The 19964-nt window shown below is 35.9% G+C and overlaps 1 protein-coding gene across 1 annotated transcript in view; it reads right to left on the bottom strand.

The window, feature by feature from the left end:
• Positions 1-19964, bottom strand: part of COP1 (COP1 E3 ubiquitin ligase) — a 270124-nt gene that overhangs the window by 171852 nt on the left and 78308 nt on the right. The window contains exon 9 of the mRNA XM_021682810.2: positions 11363-11420. Within this exon, the coding sequence (XP_021538485.1) occupies positions 11363-11420 (58 nt within the window). The remainder of the gene's footprint in view (positions 1-11362; positions 11421-19964) is intronic.

Raw genomic sequence — 19964 nt, 5'->3', positions numbered from 1 at the left:
TACTCAGCCATGAAAAAGAATGAAATCTTTCCATTTGCAACAACATGGATGGATCGAGAGGGTATAACGCTAAGTAAACGAAGTCAGAGAAAGACAAATATCATATGATTTCACTCATATGTAGAATTTAAGAAACAAAACAAATGAACAAAGAAAAAAAGAGACAAATAAAAAAAAAGACTCTTAACTACAGAGAACAAACTGATGGCTACCAGAGAGGAGGTAGGTGGGGAAATGCATGAAAAAGGTGAAGGGGATTAAGACTATACTTATCACAATGAGCACTGAGTAATGTACAAAACTGTTGAATCAGTATATTGTACACCTGAAACTAATACAGCATTGTATGTCAACTATACTGGAATTAGATTTTTTTTTAATGTTTTTTATTTATTTATTCATGAGAGTCAGAGAGAGAGAGAGAGGCAGAGGCAGAGGGAGAAGCAGGCTTCCTGCCTAGCAGGGAGCCCGATGCGGGACTCGATCCCAGGACCCTGGGATCATGACCCAAGCCGAAGGCAGACGCCCAACCACCTGAGCCACCCAGGCACCCCTGGAATTAGATTTTTTTTAAAAGATTATAATAACTTTAGATTCTGTTTAGACGTTAACTTTGGGTCAATTTCAAGGATAACTACTGAAAGCATTTTAACAGAATAGGTAACGTTTTAAAACAGTAAAGTGGTGGGAGAAGGGGGTAAAAATATAAGAGAAAAACACAAAAAGGAGAGAAATAGCAAGCATTAAAGAGTAATAAATATGAATACTAATTAGTGATAGAAAGGAATTTTAAAATATAACTGTATGCTATCTGCAAAAAAAAAAAAAACACTGAAAACATAAAGACTAAAAATCTGGAAGTAATAACATGAAAAATAATGTACTAGGCAAATTTAATCAAAGAAAAAAACTCAAGATGAAAAGCATTAATGGAAATGGAAATGGAAACAGCACCTGGAAATGCAAAACTTTAAACTTAATAATTGTATATCCAGTGCACACATAATAGCACAGCTTCAAAAATATATAAAGCAAAAAATCCTAAAGAAACTGACAAACCCACCAACATAGCAGTAGATTAACCTCATCAACTCAACTGAGAAAATTATATGACCTAGTTTAAAAGCTTAATTTAATGAATACATATAAAACACTGTACCCAATTAGAAACATATATTCTTCTTAAGCATACATGGAACATTTACAAAATTGGCCATGTGCTGTATCACTGAATATGTTTATAATCTCAATAGGGCAGAATTTTTTTTTTTAAAGATTTTATTTATTTATTTGAGAGAGAGAATGAGAGAGAGAGCACATGAGAGGGGGGAGGGTCAGAGGGAGAAGCAGACTCCCCGCTGAGCAGGGAGCCCGACGCGGGACTCAATCCAGGGACTCCAGGATCATGACCTGAGCCGAAGGCAGTCGCTAAACCAACTGAGCCACCCAGGCGCCCCAGGGCAGAATTTCTTAAATGAAACACAAAGGGCATTAATTATAGAAGTTACAAATTTGATAACTCAAATTAAGAACTTCTGTTCATCAAAACCCAACATCAGAGGCAGGAAGTTACAAACTGTAAAATGATCTTCGCAACACTCGCAACACCTAAGAAACAAGTTATTACTACTTTGGACATATATTAAAGCTTCTACAAGTAAATAAACAGAAGACCAATATTTAAAAATTGAGAAAAGACATGAAATGCTATTTCACAAAAAGTAAAGGCCAATAAATAAAACATGCTGGCTTTAGAGTGTCAGAAAAATAAGAATTAAAACTACAGCTAACTTCTTTTCTTAGCCACTAAAGTGGCAACCATTTAGAGGTTCAATAGTACTGACAACGATGTGGAGAAACAAACTCATATACTTTTGTGGTAGGAGCTTTATATTAACAAAAAGACTTTGAAAACAATTCGATATTATCGCAAAATACAAAAACCACTGATGTGTCTACCCTGTCACCCTCACTTCCTCTCCTAGGTACAAAATCTAGGGAAACTCTTACACCTGTACATCAGGAGACATGGACAAAGATGCCCTTGATAGCAAAAACAAAAACTCAAATGTAGACAGACTGCACAACTGATAAATTGTGGTACATTAACAAAATGGAATAATATACCTTAGTGAAGATGAATCAACTACATCCACAGACATCAGGAACTAATCTTTGAAAAAACAAATCTCAAAAAACTACATAATATCATTTTTAGAAAGTCTACATATAGCCAAACCAAATAATATAGAGATACATATATGTATGGTAAAACTATTTTTAAAAAATCAACACATTGATAAACAGAAATATCAGAAAATTAATTAGTTCTGGACATAAGGTAGGGTGATGAAATTTGTTAGAAGCACAGGGGTAACTTGAATGGTTCTAGTAATTAACATTAAGAGCTCAGTTCAGTGTTTCTTTTATTGTAATTGTGCTTCTATTTACATATTCATGAAATATATTCCTTTCTATGTACCAACATAATTTTTATAAATTCTGAGGGGAAGAATCTGGATTTATTTTTTTAAGATTTTATTTGTCAGCCAGAGAGAGAAAGAGAGTGCACAAGCAGGGGGAGCAGCAGGCTTCCCGCTGAGCAAGGAGCCCATGTGGGACTCGATCCCAGGACCCCGGGATCATGACCTGAGCCCAGGGCAGACGCTTAACAGACTGAGCCACCCAGGCATCCCCAAGAATCTGGATTTTTTAAAAAAGTGATCTTGCTCAATGGAAACACAGTAAAGATTTCAGTCTGAAACATGAGAATGATTACAGTAACAAAAATCAAGAATATAACAAAGAAGCAATCAAAACCACTGTTTGCCTTCTAGGTTTTATTGCAGCTTTTTTTTAACAATTATTTTGCTATTTACTCTTAGCTTTTCTTGAATTTATTTTTTCAGTGCAATTCCTTTCTAATCCATCCAAAATTAGATTGCTTCATAATTCTTGGTAAAAATGCATTGCTTAGCTCATTGCCATATGTTAATTGTTAAATTTAAAAATAACATTAATATAAATGAAGAGAAATACACTAATTGTGAAGGGATAGATGTTTGAGAATACGAACTGGCTGTAAATAATCTGCAAGGCCAATCATCAGAATGAATACATTCAGGATAAGGTCTAGATCTATAGGTAGGATATAAATATGGTTAAAAATCAAAAGGAAATGTTCATCACTTGTGTTGATCTAGATTACCTCTAAATAAAAATGGCCACATTTACCAAATGTCTTACTTATTCCACTTAACGTAGTAACTTTTAGATCTATCCATGTTGTAGTAAATGCCAAGATTTTTTTTTTTTAAGATTTTATTTATTTATTTGAGAGAGAGAGAATGAGAGAGAGAGCACAAGAAGGAAGAGGGCAGAGGGAGAAGCAGACCCCCTGCTGAGCAGGGAGCCCAATGTGGGACTCGATCCCGGGACTCCAGGATCATGACCTGAGTCGAAGGCAGTCGCTTAACCAACTGAGCCACCCAGGCGCCCAAGATTTTTTTCTTTTTTATGGCTGAATAATATACCATTGTGTATATATGAATAATATACCATTGAGTATATATACACACCTTCTCTATCCATTCATCCATTAAAGGAGAGACACTGAAACACAGAGACATGTTTTATATATATATATATGTTTTATAAATATATGAAATATATATGATTGTATAAATATTATGTATTATATACTGAGAGCATGGATTAATCTCAGCTAGTCTGGATTGCCCACATGGTTATCTCTAGACTCTTGCCTACATTATGCAATGTATTCACTAAAGAAAGATAAAATGATATTCTGTACCATAAGTCAGTGAGTTGTTCTGGAACAAAATATATTAGTCTGTCAGCATTGTTTAGTAATAATAAATCAATTTATCATTTGTACGTGGTTTCAGTGGAGCCTTTAAAGGCTGGTCATGTAACTATAATATACTGCCTATGTGACATATTTAAAATAAGAGATCCTGACCACAAGCCAACTTTGGATTCCTATTACTGAAGTACTTGAGACACAAGCCAGGAGTATTTCTAAACCTGGAGACAAAGCAGTTCCTGTATGACCCAGTCTGGAAGGACAAAGAAGCCTGGACCTGAAATCGCCAGACCCCTTTCAGTGAGTATTCTCCTTCTGCTTGGCTGTATGGTACCCACTGCCTTTAATCAAGCTATTCCAGAAGTATAAACTATTTGACTCCTGTGAGTCCTTTCATTAATCAAACACTTAAGGTGATTAATATGTAATTAATGCATATATATCTGTATAGATAACGTAACATACATTATATATACACATACATATGTCTCCTAGGTCTCTCTGTCCATTGAAAACGCCTACAGGCACTGACATTCGAGGACCAATGAGCACACTTAAAACCCAGATCTTGGTATTTAAATAACATTCTCCATTAAAAGAAAATAGGGTTTCTTGGATACATCACTGATTCCAGGACTGGGGCAAGGTGATGCTGCAACCTCTTATTGTCTAAGAATGTAAGAAGGTACTTAAAGAATGATGGGAACATGTCAAAAGAACGTGGAAATCAACTTCAAAGAGTTCCAACTAGCCAAATATGGGACAATTTAAGTTAAAAATGATTAACAGAGAGGCACCTGGGTGGCTCAGTCGTTAAGCATCTGCCTTTGGCTCAGGTCATGATCCCAGGGTCCTGGGATTGAGCCCCTCATCGGGCTCCCTGCTCAGTGGGAGGCCTGCTTCTCCCTCACCCACTCCCCCTGCTTGTGTTCCTGGCTCTCGCTGTGTCTCTCTCTGTCAAATAAATAAATAAAATATTTTTTAAAAAATGATTAACAGAATGAATTAGGAGGAATCCATAAATCCATAAGGATATAAACAAAGAGGAGGGAAAGGTCTTTCTTACAGTAGAAATGCTAACTAATAAATGTGGAATAAGGAATTAAAAATTATCATTAATTATCATTTGGGCAATAACCGTATCAATAACTATTTCAAGTAAGATTTATTAATAGCACAGATGAGAGAAAATGGTAATTTTACAGTAGAGAAATCTGATAGGTACCACCTTAATAAAGTGATTAGAGTTAACATCAGAATTGAGCAAAGAGGTATCATATGCACCCAGATATGAGAAACTAACAAAGAAGGGTGCAACTCTGTAGTATTCCTGGTTAAAATGGATAATCTGTATTGAGTCCTAAGAAAACATCTGACAAACTCAAAGTGGGGGATGTTCTACAAAATAAATAACATACTCTTCAAAAATGTCAGTGTAATGTAAGACTGAGGAACGATAAGAGTTTTAAGGAGATTAGAGAAGCATGACAACTAAATGCAACAAGTGATTGTAGATTAGTACTGAACAAGGGAAGTTTTATCTTTTTGCTAAAAAAGAGTATTTATTAATGGTATTAATGGCAAAACTGCTGAAATTTAAATAAGTTATCTCAAATAATATTAATGTTAATTTCCTGATTTTGCTAATTATACTAAGGATATATAATAATTCTAAAGCAAACTCAACAGGTACTTATAAAAATCCAGAGGTATAAAATATTTGTTTCTGGCTTCACTTACATTATACTGTTAACACATTTTTCAATTCAACTATAAACATTTTATTTAAGAGGAGCACCTGGGTGGCTCAGTCAAGCATCTGCCTTCGGCTCAGGTCATGATCCCAAGGTCCTGGGATCGAGCTCCGAGTCGGGCTCCTTGCTCAGCGGACAGCCTGCTTCACTCTCTCTCCCTCTCTGCCTGCCATTCCCCCTGCTTGTGCACACGCTCTCTCTTGCTCTAATAAATAAATAAAATCTTAAAAAAGAATTTTTATTTAAGAGTAATAAAATCCTGTAGCTGTACCATAGTTTCTCTAGGTATTCTATTATGATTGGGAGTATTTATTTTCCCAGAATTTTTACCTACATAAATAATACTGGCATATAATCTTCACACAGTACTTTGACTTTTCTTATAATAAATTTCTATCCGTATAATGATGAACTCACATTTTCAGCTTCCGTCTTATGTATACATTGTCAAATACTCTTCCTGGACTACCAACTCTCTTCCCTTCCCTTTCCCTCTCCCAAACTCACGCACAACCACACACAGCAAGGAGTATTTCCAATTTTGAAAAGTTCTGAACCATATCTATTAGGTGACTCCTTTGGAACCTTGTATTACTTCATATTTTGTTTTATTATTTGGGAAAGTGAATATTATTTCATATGTGACCCGACCATTTGAATTTTCACTTTTTTTAAATTTTCACCTTTTTTGAATTTTCACTTTTTTTTTACCATTTTCTCTTTTTTTTACCCTATCTGGAGCTTTCATCAAAAAGACAAAATGGATATAAAAAGTTTTCATTATTTTGAAGCAACTAAACCAATTACCTATCATACTTAAAATACCTTTCCTAGTTTTTTAAAATATTGTTCATTGTTAAAATTCTGTTTATGTAAGATATAGCCTTCTTTCTTAATTTCTACAATCCTGTTAGTATTTATCTCATTATTTAGCTGATTTAGACTCTCACAGTAAGTGGTTTTCCACAAATGGTTTGGTTTCCTGGCTATAGCAACACCATTTACTTAATCCCCACTTTCCCCACTGATCTGCGTAACCACCTTTACCACAGGCTAATAAATTCTTCATTACCTTTCAGTTCGATTTTAAATTTTCTGTGCTCCTTTTGTTACAGCAGTCTTAGAATACATTTTAATAATTTACTGGGTAAATGCCCTTGTGATTATTATACCTCTGAATCCATTCATCCTACTAATGAACTTTAAAGTTGGTCACACTCCCTGCACTCTTAAAAAATATTGAGATTTTTATGGAATCACATTAAATTAATAATTATGGCAACTGGTCTATTCAAATTGTTCTATAATTACTTTAATCTCAATATTTTTAATTTTTCTTGAAAATTATATATTTCATTAAGACTCATTTTAATAGTATGCATAAGCACTGTCTAAATTATTTTAATCTACTACATATTATAAGTCAATTTCAATTATATATTGAAACATTTTATATGACCGCTTTCTTTCTTTGTCTCCCTCTACACTCACCATCTTAAGATTTTTCCCAGCTTTGGGGCACCTGGGTGGCTCACTCAGTTAAGCGTCCACTCTTGGTTTTGGCTGGGGTTATGATCTCAAGATCGTGAGATTGAGTCTCACATCGGCTCCACGCTCAGCATGGAGTCTGCTTGAGATTCTCTCTCCCTCTCCCCCTGCCCCTCCTGCTTGTGTACTCTGTCTCTCTCTCTCTCTCCCGCTCTCTAAAATAAATGGATAAATCTTTAAAAAAAAAAAAACAAAAACAAAACAGGGGCGCCTACATGGCTCAGTCGTTAAGCATCTGCCTTCGGTTCAGGTCATGATCTTAGTGTCCTGGGATCGAGGCCCGCATCGGGGTCCCTGCTCAGGAAGCCTGCTTCTCCCTCTCCCACTCCCCCTGCTTGTGTTCCCTCTTCTGCTGTGTCTGTCTCTGTCAAATAAATAAAAAATAAAATTTAAAAAAAAAAAAAAAACAATAAATGGGGGCGCCCTGGTGGCTCAGTCGTTAAGCGTCTGCCTTCGGCTCGGGTCATGATCCCGGGATCCTGGGATCGAGTCCCACGCCTGGCTCCTTGCTCAGCGGGAAGACTGCTTTTCCTTCTCCCACTCCCCCTGCGTTGTGTTCCCTCTCTAGCTGTATCTCTGTCAAATAAATAAAATCTTAAAAAAAAAACAATAAATGTATGTCCTTTGATACAAAGAATAAAGTGAGACAAGTACCTATTCAACCAAGTTTAACTGGTCTCATTCAAAAAAAAACAAAACACAAAGTCTTTATAACAGCCTAAGAAAGTCATGTGCCAAGTGGCCTCTGTTAAGTTTTATCTCATTTCTACTTTTCTCCCCATTGATTACTCCTCTCCAGCCACAACAGACTTCTGAACTATGTCAGGCATACTCCTACCTCAGAGCTCATTTACTTCTTAACCCTCTTCCCAGAACTTGGGAATCCCAGCGATACTCACATGGGCTTGCTCCCTCACCTCCACTTTGTTCAAAGGTAGTCTACTTTTATTACTGTAAGTATCTCTCCTACTAAACTGGAAGCTTGGTTACAGCAGAAGTCTTTGTTTTGTGTTTGTTCAATCAGGTATCCCCAGAGCCTGTAATAGTGCCTGGTATATAGCAGGTATTCCAAAACATAAATACATAAATAATTTAAAACATTTTTAAAAATCTCTTGGTTGAATAAATGGGTATTTAAAAGCATAGGCTCTGAAGCCATAATGCCTGAGTTAAAATCTCAGCACCCTCCTCTTACTAGTTATGTTACCTTTAGCAACCTCCTTAACTTCCGTATGCCACAGTTTTCTCCTCAATAAAATAAAAAATAATAGCAATAGTACTTACCTCAGAGGGAAGTTCGGAGAATTAAAGTGGGTAATGCATGTAAAGTACCTTAATTACTTTAATGTTCATGAACAGTAAGTGTAAAATAATGATGACTAATGACTATTATTACTACTTTAATTCATTCTTGAGATATACTTCAAAATCTTCCACCATGTTTAAGTTTTAATGAATTTTCCAAAAATTTATATCAATTTTTGCTTTATATAAACTTCAATGCTTATACTATATCACACAAATTATTACTACTTTGGGAAACTATCACTTTTCTTTATGTGAAAAATGTTATCTTTTATGCTTTTCTCCTTGAGTCCTATTTTGGTAATGCACTTTTCTTTCTTTTGTTCTTGTTTTAGTTTTTGTTTTTGCTATATTCTTTAGTATTCTTACATTTGACAGGCTTATCCTCAACTATTCCTCTATTTTCAATCCTTTTTGTGTCAATTTGCTTTAAGTCTATCTGTTCTAAAGAACATAGCTAGAAATGAAGGGTAGGCCCTCAGCACAGTATGTCCTATCAGTTCTATCCCATAAACACTAGTAGGATTTCCTCCTCAACAACTTCCCTGTCCTCCAGTAGATGCTAAGGTTGGAGTCATCCAGGAGACCCAGCCTTTGTCACCCTTAGGCACACTTCACACTCTCATGTTAGGCAGCCTTCCTAAGTATTTTTTTAATCCTCTATAAATTCTTTTAAGTTTTCAGTGTGAGGATAGTAATAGGTCAATGGGATTTCTGGTGAGTGAAGGTAGGAGAGAGATTAACACACTGATTGGCTTAGTATACTATCTCAAACCAGAAATCTCTTTATTACATGATAATATCAAGTGCTGCTCTAAAAAGTAAAATAAACCAAAAAAAAAAAAGCTATTATTACTTTTCTTTTTCACCCAGATTCAACTTCTATTGTTTCTAGCTCACTGCTAGCAATTCAATTAAATATTATGTAAATGGCAATTACAGAAAAACCTTTTCTTGTTCCTCTATGAAGAGACTGTCAATGCCCTGCAGCCAAAGACCAACAGAAACACATACCTGTAGTTGAACAAGTTTTAATTATTGCTCACTGCAACAAAGAATATAACACACTATGGGTAAGAGAGAGGTATCTCAGTTAAGAGCCAACTTATAGGATACAGGCTCATGTTAAGTGTTTGGGGGAGGGTTGTGGATGGGATGCTTTCAAGAAGTGGGGGTAATTCTGTGGTTGAGTATCTAGAAGGATAGAACACTACAGTAAAACTAAAGTTGTAAATAGTAAAGCAACAGCAATTGCTCATATTAGCCAGGACATTAGTGTCTTTGGTATTTTGGGGGGCTTGCATGGTGACTTTGTTTTTACATGTGCTTAGACAGTTTATGAAGTGACCTTATATTTGTTTTACTTCATCACAGTCACAGAATGGATTTATCTGATGTTGATGTTTTGTGAGATTAGAGTCAAAAGGAAAACAGCAAGGTCCAACTGTGAATACAAAGCTGTTTCCAGATTCAAAGACTACTTTTCCCTCTCAAGTTTTTAAGGTATGTTTCAACTTAATGCTTTATAATTTCTCCTGATATATCCCATTATGTCTTATAAAAACAAGATCAGGCGCCTGGGTGGCTCAGTTAGTTAAGCAACTGCCTTCGGCTCAGGTCATGATCCCAAAGTCCTGGGATCGAGTCCCGCATCCGGTTCCCTGCTCCGCAGAGAGTCTGCTTCTCCCTCCTACCCTACCCCCTCTTGTGCTCTCTCTCTCAAATAAATAAATAAAATAAAAACCCTTAAAAAAAAAAAAAAGAAACAAGAAGATCTGGTGTTTTCACTGTTGTTCAGAAAGAGATGCGAACTAATCTATGAACTGAGTATAATAGGCCAAATACATGCATGCATATGAAGATAACACAGGATGTTCAGAGTAGTTATACCAACTAACCATGAAAGTAATAGAAGTGGTCATCTAAGTAGTGGGAAAAGGAAAACACAAACAAAAGCTGCATGATCCAAAAGAATTTTCTTTTCACTTTGATAAAAATAACCACACTACACATAAAGTGAATATACAAATGAACATGCATTTAAAAACACGTCATTGTTTCCCTCTTACTATGAAGGATAATATTAGGACAATTTCTACAATCTGAATAAGATACAGGGATTAGATAATAGCATTGTATCCATGTTAACTTTTTGAATTTTAAAATTATATTGTGATTACGTAACAATACCCTTGTTTTTAAGGAAATACACACTAAAGTATTTAGAGGTAAAGGATCATTATGCCTGTACCTAACTAAAGCAGAGAAGAAAATTTATGTGTACATAAGCAAAAGAGAGAATGAGAATTAACAAAAAAATGTGACCAAATGTTAACTTTTAGACAATCTAGATAAAGGACATAAAGGAATTCCTTTTACCATTTTGGTTATTTTTCTCTAAGTCTGACATTATTTCAATATAAAAAGTCAAAAAAAAAAAAAAAGTCCAGCCTCAAAATTAGATTTGACAAATATCAGCATCCCCAAGTTAAAGACGGAGAAAGTAAAAGTCAAAACAATCATACAATTAATTAGAAGAGAGGTGAAGCTGAAGTTTATTTTACTCAAATCTGTAGTTTACTTCCCACAGAAAAGCTTAACATTTCAACATAATGATGAGTGATTCATCAATAGATTATAAAGATCCCTGAGAAAAACAATGTGCTGATTATTCATAATTTCATCTTACAGTATTTCCTTCCTCTCAAGGTCTCATGTTACTAGCATTCAAAAAAAAATTTTTTGACTCTTCAATGAGCACATAAATAGCTGTTTATGCATCAGAACTATCTAAGTCCCAATCAATGCCACAGCACTCAAAACAGTTATGTTTGTGACAGGACATTCCAGTAAACTAATCTATGGCTTTAAAACTCAGATGATTATATTCATTGTACCACGAAAGCATACTGCTAAATATATCATTTACCTGAGAACTGCCACTGAAACCAGGAGGTTGGCTGTATTCTGTAGAATCAATAATACTACTGCAAAATGAAGAGAGAAAAATATGATTTCAGTGTTTACATTATTCTAGCAACAGAAAAAGTAAATCTAAAATACATCATATCTAAATCCATTATTTCTAATTTCTAAGCAAAGAAAATATTTATTGCCAATAATTTAATTAGATACCAAATAAATGCATAACCCATAAACAATCAGCAAATAAACAATTTATAAACCCTTCACCCCATCACCTTAAACAAACACACCATGAAAGAATATCAATAGGAAATAATCACAAAACAAGTGTATACAGAAATGTATCTGCTTCAATTTCATTTTCAGATAGGAACACTATTTAAGGAAAAAAGGACTTAAGAGTATTAGGAAAAGAGCACAAGCAAGCAATCAAAGTTACAGTTAACAGGTCCTGTTATGCCACTAAAAAGCTATGTGTCCTCAGACACATACTTCGTAACCACTCCGTTTCCTCATCTTCAAAGTGAGATGAGTGGGGACTATCTCTAGATTATCTAGAGTCCCTTCCAGGTCCAAAATGTTACGATAAACATCTTATGTGAAGGAAAATTACCAAAGGAATAGAATAAATGATAAAATACCAATAATCTTTTTTTCACAATCCAATACCTATACACTAGTTTTCTCTACCTGATCAAAAACATAATCTGCTTTCTGCATTGGTTCTTTTTATTTGGTTGTAACGTCTCTGCATTTTCCTACATAAGTTTAGAAAAATCTCTGAAACTATGTTTTTTTCCTATTAGTTCTATCTTTACCACGCCTATATTCTTCTCATCTTTAAATAAATTAGCCTATGAAGACCATTAACACCTGAAAATGGCAAAACATGTATCAACCATGATAAACCACAGTTATTTACATTTTTAAAAATTCTCCTTCCCTATTACCACTACAAATAATATTTAATATTATCTACCCTAATGAAATTTAGGCAAGTGAAGGTATGGATTAAGTTGTCTATACACAAAATCATTCTTTTAGTATTCAAATAACCCCAAAAATTATAACATGAGAGGCATTCTTAAGGGTACACAGAGTGGGTGTGAATTTTACCACTGAGCAGCTAAATGACTCTGGGCAAGTTGTTAATCTTATTTGATCTCTAGTTTCTCCATCTATTAAATAAGGAAGAGACTTCAGAGAGGTGTGAAATTTAAAAAAGTATGTTCTCAGTATAATTCCAAAAAAAAAAATGGTAAACATTTGATATACTTTACCCTCTATTAATACAAAATTAGTCAATAAAACACAACCTCACATTTTAAAAAGTAAAAAAAAAAAAAAAGTACAATAAATCAGATGGAACCGTCCTCACGATAGTCTTAAAAAACGCAACACATACTAAAAGATCTTAATTCCTTGTGTTTGTAACTGTTCCTACAGTAAGGCTCAATTATACAAGAAAGAGCCTTCAAAGCACTTACACTACAAATTAAAGAATTAACACAATCTTGTAATGGGTTGCTTTATGGGAAATATAACAAATGATCACTGTCCTTACACAGAGTCATGCACTGGCATGACTAGATCATGTGCTACTTTTAGTATACTCCATCTAGGGACTAACAAGACTAAAAATGAAAAAACATGCAATCAAAATCTCTCTATTCGGGGTGCCTGGGTGGCTCAGTTGGTTAAGCGACTGCCTTCAGCTCAGGTCATGATCCTGGAGTCCCTGGATCGAGTCCCACATCGGGCTCCCTGCTCGGCAGGGAGCCTGCTTCTCCCTCTGACCTTCCCCCTCTCATGTGCTCTCTGTCTCAGATAAATAAATAAAATCTTTAAAAAAAAAAAAAAAATCTCTCTATTCGGGGCGCCCGGGTGGATCAGTTTAGGCGTCTGCCTTCGGCTCAGGTCATGATCCCAGGACCATGCACCACGTCAAGCAGGGTCTCAGGCATCGAGCTCCCTGCTCAGGAGGAAGTCTGCTTCTCCCTCTCCCTCTGCCTCTGCCCCTCTCTCTCTATCTCTCAAATAAATAAATAATAAATCTTTTAAAAAACCAAAATCTCTCTGTTCCTTTTACTAATGAAATCTAATCCCCTAGCATTTTTATAAACATTAATAAAATTATGTAGCTGCATATTTAGAAGTCAGTAGAATACAGCATTTATTTCTTATGGTATTATAATTCAGATTTGATTGTAAGCCTGAATAATGATATTGATATATCAATGTCTACAGTGAGATAACACTACATACCAAATACATATTTTTAAAAATACCCATCAATTTATAAAAGAAATTGAAATTACAGGTTTTAAATGGTATTTTATTAATAATGACACAGTTTGAAACTTATGTTCTATCAGATCTTAATCTTATTCACTAGGGAAAATTTATTGATGTATACAAAGACTACAACAGAAGAAATCTGAAAAACAAACCTCCTTAATTATTCTCTATAAAATGTGTGTTGTATACAAAGTAACATAAGTAGAAGGAAATATTAAAAAGCACTGACGGTCTGGGTCCTCTTGATTCTGGTGCTATACCACTTCTTAACTCTAAGTCAGCCACAGTCACCAGATGGTAATGACAACAATGACAGAAGCACTATTATGTACTAGGCACTGACCTAAACCATTTAAACCCTCTTAACTCTAAGGTAGATACTATTATCATTCCCATTTCTCAAATCAGGCACGGAGAGATTATGTATTTGGCCCAAAGTAACAAAGTTAGCCAACAGCTGAGTTAGGATTCAAACTCATGCAGTTAGGCTCCAGAACCACCATGCTATAATATCTATATTCCCTAGGCACATCATGTTCTCTAACCGAAAAGGGGGGAAATCTCCTGGATTAGTTCACCCCAACTCACAGACATAATGTAAGGAGAAAAGTGAAAGAATAGCAACCTATGAATATGAAACTATTATTTAAAATAAATGTCATTAAAGTTATAAAACTTTAATAAAAACATTATAACAGCAAGGTCAAGAAGAAAATTTCAGCGTAGTGACTAAAACTGATTTAAGAATAAATACACTTTAATCAAGACGGGGAAAAGGAGTTGATAAAAAAAAAAGAAATCCCAATGTTTTCACTGGGAAAATGAGAAGCTTAGCTAAAAACATAAATGAAAACTATGCAGCGTTAACCCGAATTACAAGGGAAATTCACAGCTGTGCAACTAGATGTCACACAACTACTCTCACTCAAACATTTGCCTCCAAAAACAAAGGTATATTTCATAATTAAAAGGCAGACTAGTAAGTCAATTTCACATAGAAGCTATATCCATAATGAATAAGTAGCTTAGAGAAAATAGTGGTTCATTCTTGGTAAAAATACTAGATGACTACCTTTTGATTGGGCTTTTATTTGAAAAAGATGGTTCACATTTAAATTACCAATAGATGCATTAGCTAATTAAATTATAGAGAATTTTTTATTCTGTGAGCAAACTACAGCATATTAAGATCATTTAAGGCTGAACATTAGGGGCACCTGGGTGACTCAGTCGGTTAAGCATCTGCCTTTGGCTCAAGTCATGATCCCAGGGTCCCGGGGATTGAGCGCCGCATCAGGCTCCCTGCTCAGCGGGGAGTCTGCTTCTCCCTGTCCCTCTGCTTCTTCCCCTCCCCACCTTGTGCTCTCTCTCTTTCTCTCTCTCTCTCAAATAAATAAAATGTTTTTAAAAGATCATTTAAGGCTGAACATTAAAAAAATGAGGGTTTTAAATAAATAAGGGAACTGAATGGACAAAAAATTGCTATGTACACACATGAAATTAGACTAACTGCTGCTATTCATTTGTTCTTTCTTTTTTTTTTTTTTTAAAGATTTTATTTATTTACTTGAGAGAGAGAATGAGATAGAGAGAGCATGAGAGGGGGGAGGGTCAGAGTGAGAAGCAGACACCCTGCCGAGCAGGGAGCCCGATGTGGGACACGATCCCGGGACTCCGGGATCATGACCTGAGCCGAAGGCAGTTGCTTAACCAACTGAGCCACCCAGGCGCCCCATTTGTTCTTTCATTTGTCTAAATTTAAGACAGAGAAGAATAAGCCTCTACATTTAATAAACTATATGAGGCTAGAGCCAAAACCTGTTCCCTTGCAGTATTTTACATAAAAGTATTAAACCAGTCCCCCAAAACAAAGCATGCTAAGCAACATGTAACCTGAAAATAATTTGATTTATAAATTTTAATGATTAATTAAAATCAAATATGGTTTTAATTACCTTTTTTTTTTAAGATTTTATTTATTTATTTGACACAGAGAGAGAGCACACGCAGGGGGAGCTGCAGGCAGAGGCAGAGGGACAAGCAGACTCCCTGCTGAGCAGGGAACCTGATGCAGGGCTCAATCCCAGGACCCTGATATCATGACCTGAGCAGAAGGCAGATGTTTAACCGACTGAGCCACCCAGGCACCCCTATGGTTTTAATTTCTTAAAACAATAAAGTATGCTACTATTTTATTTCCTTTCTACCATGGCAGTAATCCCTAATATTATAAACACATAAGAACCAAATTACTTGCTTTTCTCAAAATAATGTTTTCTATCAGTTACTTAAAACAGGTTTTTCTCTGCTACATCAGAGTGATCATATCATTTCTTTTATATAAGAACTGAAGTGTTGAATTCCAAATTAATGGTAAATCTCATTTACTAAAAAACCAAAACTCCTGTGGGCCCCACTTCTGCAGACACCTCAAGAGACTAGAAATCAGTCTTAATGTTTGTTTTTCCTTTCTGATTCTACCAAACCCTTTAACATTTGACACAACTATTCAAACAAATCATCCAATATCAATGTGACTCATCTGTCTACTAACATCTATTGAGTGCTTACTATTGCCAGGCATTATTCTCATTTCTCTAATGTATTATCACATTTAATCACTGAAGACAGGTATTGTCCTTATTTTACAAATGAGAAAACTGAGGTGTACAAAAGTTAATAAACTAAGATCAAACTGCTCATAAGTTGTAGAGTTGAAATTTGAACCCAGGCCATATAATTCCAGAATCCTTAAGGAAGACTGCCAAAATGACATACATTTTCTCTTCTTGAAGAATATCACTGCCCTCCCACTTTTGAACCAAAAGTTTCTATTTATCTTCTTTTCTTCTTTTATTCTCAACTATGTGATGACTTCCAAAACTCTTTCACCTCCCAAGGTTTAATGAGCTCTAGAGTAAGGATGCTTGCATTAAAATACTGGTTATGCCACTAATCATGTGATACTGGGCAAATTACTTCATCTCTAGGACGCAACTCCCTCATCTGTACAATGAAGAGGATAAAAAAACCTACTGCACTGCATCTGTTCTGAGAGTGATATGAGATAGCACGTGTAAATTACAAAACGGTCCCTAACACATAGATATCACTATGATAGTTATAACTTTTATAAATAAATACAGTTCTCTAAGACAGTAATAATTTCTTGATTTTGATGCAAAATCCAACTGAAAATTAACAGGAAACCTTTTCTAATACACTGTCTCAGACTCCCACTTTGTTAGGCTAAGTGCTGTGTTTAACCACTTTATATTCTACTACTATTTTCCAGTAAGGAGAAATAGTTCGCAATTTAGTTATAATTCACAGAGGAGAAATTTTTAATTATCAGATGATACAGGTACCATAAATGTTAGTGTTACAAAACCCCAGTTATCTGAAATAAACTTAGAAAAGGCTTTTAAAGCAAAGAAAGCAGGAAAAGCATTCCAAAATCTTAAGATTCAAAGGTAGAGGATCTGGAGAATGGGGGAAATATGCTAGGACTTGGGTAGGGGAAAGACAGTAAATAGCAGAAACGAAAAATGGTAATAACACATAAAATTTCATGCTTTATTCAATTATCCTTATATCTAAAACAGGGTTACCATGTATTCCGACAGTTTTCCCAGCCTCTCCCATCCCAGACCTCCCACAATCAAAGTATACCTAAAATAATCAAAGAGGTGGAAAGTTCCCTCTATGACTAACCTGACAAAACAAAAAGCAAGAGGATCTAATCACAGTATATGAATGGAATCAACAACAATGGAATCAACAAGGAATTATTGGTATATACGAATAATTTGCTTCTGACCCAGACTTATTTTAACTTTCCTGGTTCTCCCAAGTCCAGAAACTTGATTTCAGGTGTTTAAGACATTATAGAAAGATATGTAACTTTACAGAATTGAGAGTAAAATAGAAATCTTTACCTTATCCTCTCCAAAAGATGAAATAAGCTAAAGAGATAAAACTTTAGTATTAAATATTTGAGCTTTCTTTTACGAAAAAAATCATATCTGATTTAAAGATTTACTTAGACACATCTCAATAATACAGACATATTCACTATCTACTAAACCAATGTTTACATATTTTTAAAGTATGATCCCCCAAACCTGCATTTAAATCTCTGGGAACCACCTCAGACCTAATGATGAGATTTGGGGGTAGGGTTCGAAAATCTTCATTACAAATAAGAATCTTGGTGAATACACACACTGGAATTTGTCCTATTCACACCCTAGATTTCAGAACTGGAATGGACTGTTATTATCATCATTAAGTGGTGACAAATTATACCTCATAACAAGAACTCAAAGGTATTTTTTAAAAATCCTGAAATGCCTACATATCAAATGTAAATACCAAAGTTTCAGAGTTAAAAGCATTTTGATTATTTTAAATTTTGGAATCAAATTCTTATTTACATATTTTAAGCAGAAAAATTAATTTGCCAGCATAACTTATTTTTCGACCTAAAGCTATATAACCAAGAGAGCAGGGTTCCAGGATCTGTCATATTCACAACTGTATATCCAGTGCCTGTAACAAGGTTTTATACATGTCTTATATGCCCTCCAAAACTGGCTGAGTGACTGAAGAATAAATTCTTCAGACATTCTAAATAAACTGCACAGTGGGGCGCCTGGGTGGCTCAGTCATTAAGCGTCTGCCTTCGGCTCAGGTAATGGTCCCAGGGTCCACGGATCAAGCCCCGCATCGGGCTCCCTGCTCAGCAGGAAGCCTGCTTCTCCCTCTCCCACTCCCCCTGCTTGTGTTCCCTCTCTCGCTATGTCTCTGTCAAATAAATAAAAAATCTAAAAAAAAAAAGAAACTGCACAGTTTCAGAAAAGGTTTTCATAAATTGCTAATTCTCTACTACCTATCAATTTAATGAGAAATTGCAGATGTGGGACGCCTGGGTGGCTCAGTCTGTTAAGCGTCTGCCTTTGGCTGGGGTCGTGATCCGAGGTCCTGAGATCAAGTCCAACATCGGGCTCCTTGCTCAGTGGGGAGCCTGCTTCTCCCTCTGCCACTCCCCCTGCTTGTGAGCTTGCTCTCTCTGACAAATAAATGAATAAAACCTTTAAAAAAAAAAATTGGGACTCCTGGGTGGCTCAGTTGGTTAAGCGACTGCCTTCGGCTCAGGTCATGATCCTGGAGTCCCAGGATCGAGTCCCGCATCAGGCTCCCTGCTCAGCAAGGACTGTGCTTCTTCCTCTGACCCTCCTTTTTATATAAAAATATAAATAAATTGCCGATATATGAAGAGTACCCATTACATTATTGCCAAGGAAGTTTTCTACATTTTGTGTTTCTTTTTGTTTTAGCTTAAGTTGAAAATTCTGTAAGATTCTTCAATGTCCTCCATCTCCTAGGACTTCAATTTCAACTCCTTTGCATAGTATAGCATCAGGGTAAGGCAAGTAACTCCTTACTACTCCCAACAATAAAACAATCAAGTACTGGTTTTACTACTTCTCCCACACCATACATAAACTTCACTAAAAAAACAGCAACACATTATTTCTGTTCAAAAGTTCTCGATGCAGGTATAGCAGAGATTTGTTAAGATCCACCTAACCTTGGAGATACGGAACAAAGTGTCAGCCTGTGTGTGTAGAATTTCCCATATTGTTACAATTCCCCTCTTTGATAAAGGAAATAAAGACTAAATAAAAACTCTTTTTTTTTTTTTTAAGATTTTTTATTTATTTCAGAGAGAAAGGGCACAAACCGGGGAGACAGGTAGAGGGAGAGAGGGAGAATCAGACTCCCCGCTGAGCAGGGAACCCGATGTGGGGCTCGATCCCAGGACCCTGAGATCACGACCCTAGCTGAAGGCAGACGCGTAACCAACTGAGCCACCCAGGCACCCCTAAATAAAAACTCTTTAGGTTTATGTAGGAAGATTTGTTTAAGATACAGAATAAATTAGAGACATACTTGTAAGGTTAGAGTTAGACTTAACCATAAAAACATTTCAATTCCTGGGGCGCCTGGGTGGCTCAGTTGGTTAAGTGATGGGCTACTAATTTCAGTTCAGGTCATGATCTCTGGGTCATGGGATAGAGCCCTGAGTTGAGCTCTGCACTCAGCACAGTGTCTGCTTAAGCCTCTCTCCCTTGGGGCGCCTGAGTAGCTCAGTCGTTAAGCGTCTGCCTTTGGCTCAGGTCATGATCCCAGGGTCCTGGGATCAAGCCCCGCATCGGCTCCCTGCTCCACGGGAAGCCTGCTTCTCCCACTCACACTCCCTCTGCTTGTGTTCCCTCTTTCACTGTGTCTTTCTCTGTCAAATA

Source organism: Neomonachus schauinslandi, chromosome 6, assembly GCF_002201575.2.
Source record: "Neomonachus schauinslandi chromosome 6, ASM220157v2, whole genome shotgun sequence".
NCBI classification, from domain to species: Eukaryota; Metazoa; Chordata; class Mammalia; order Carnivora; family Phocidae; genus Neomonachus; species Neomonachus schauinslandi.
The sequence above is the reverse complement of the archived record's forward strand: the minus strand, read 5'-3'. Positions and strand labels throughout refer to the sequence as shown.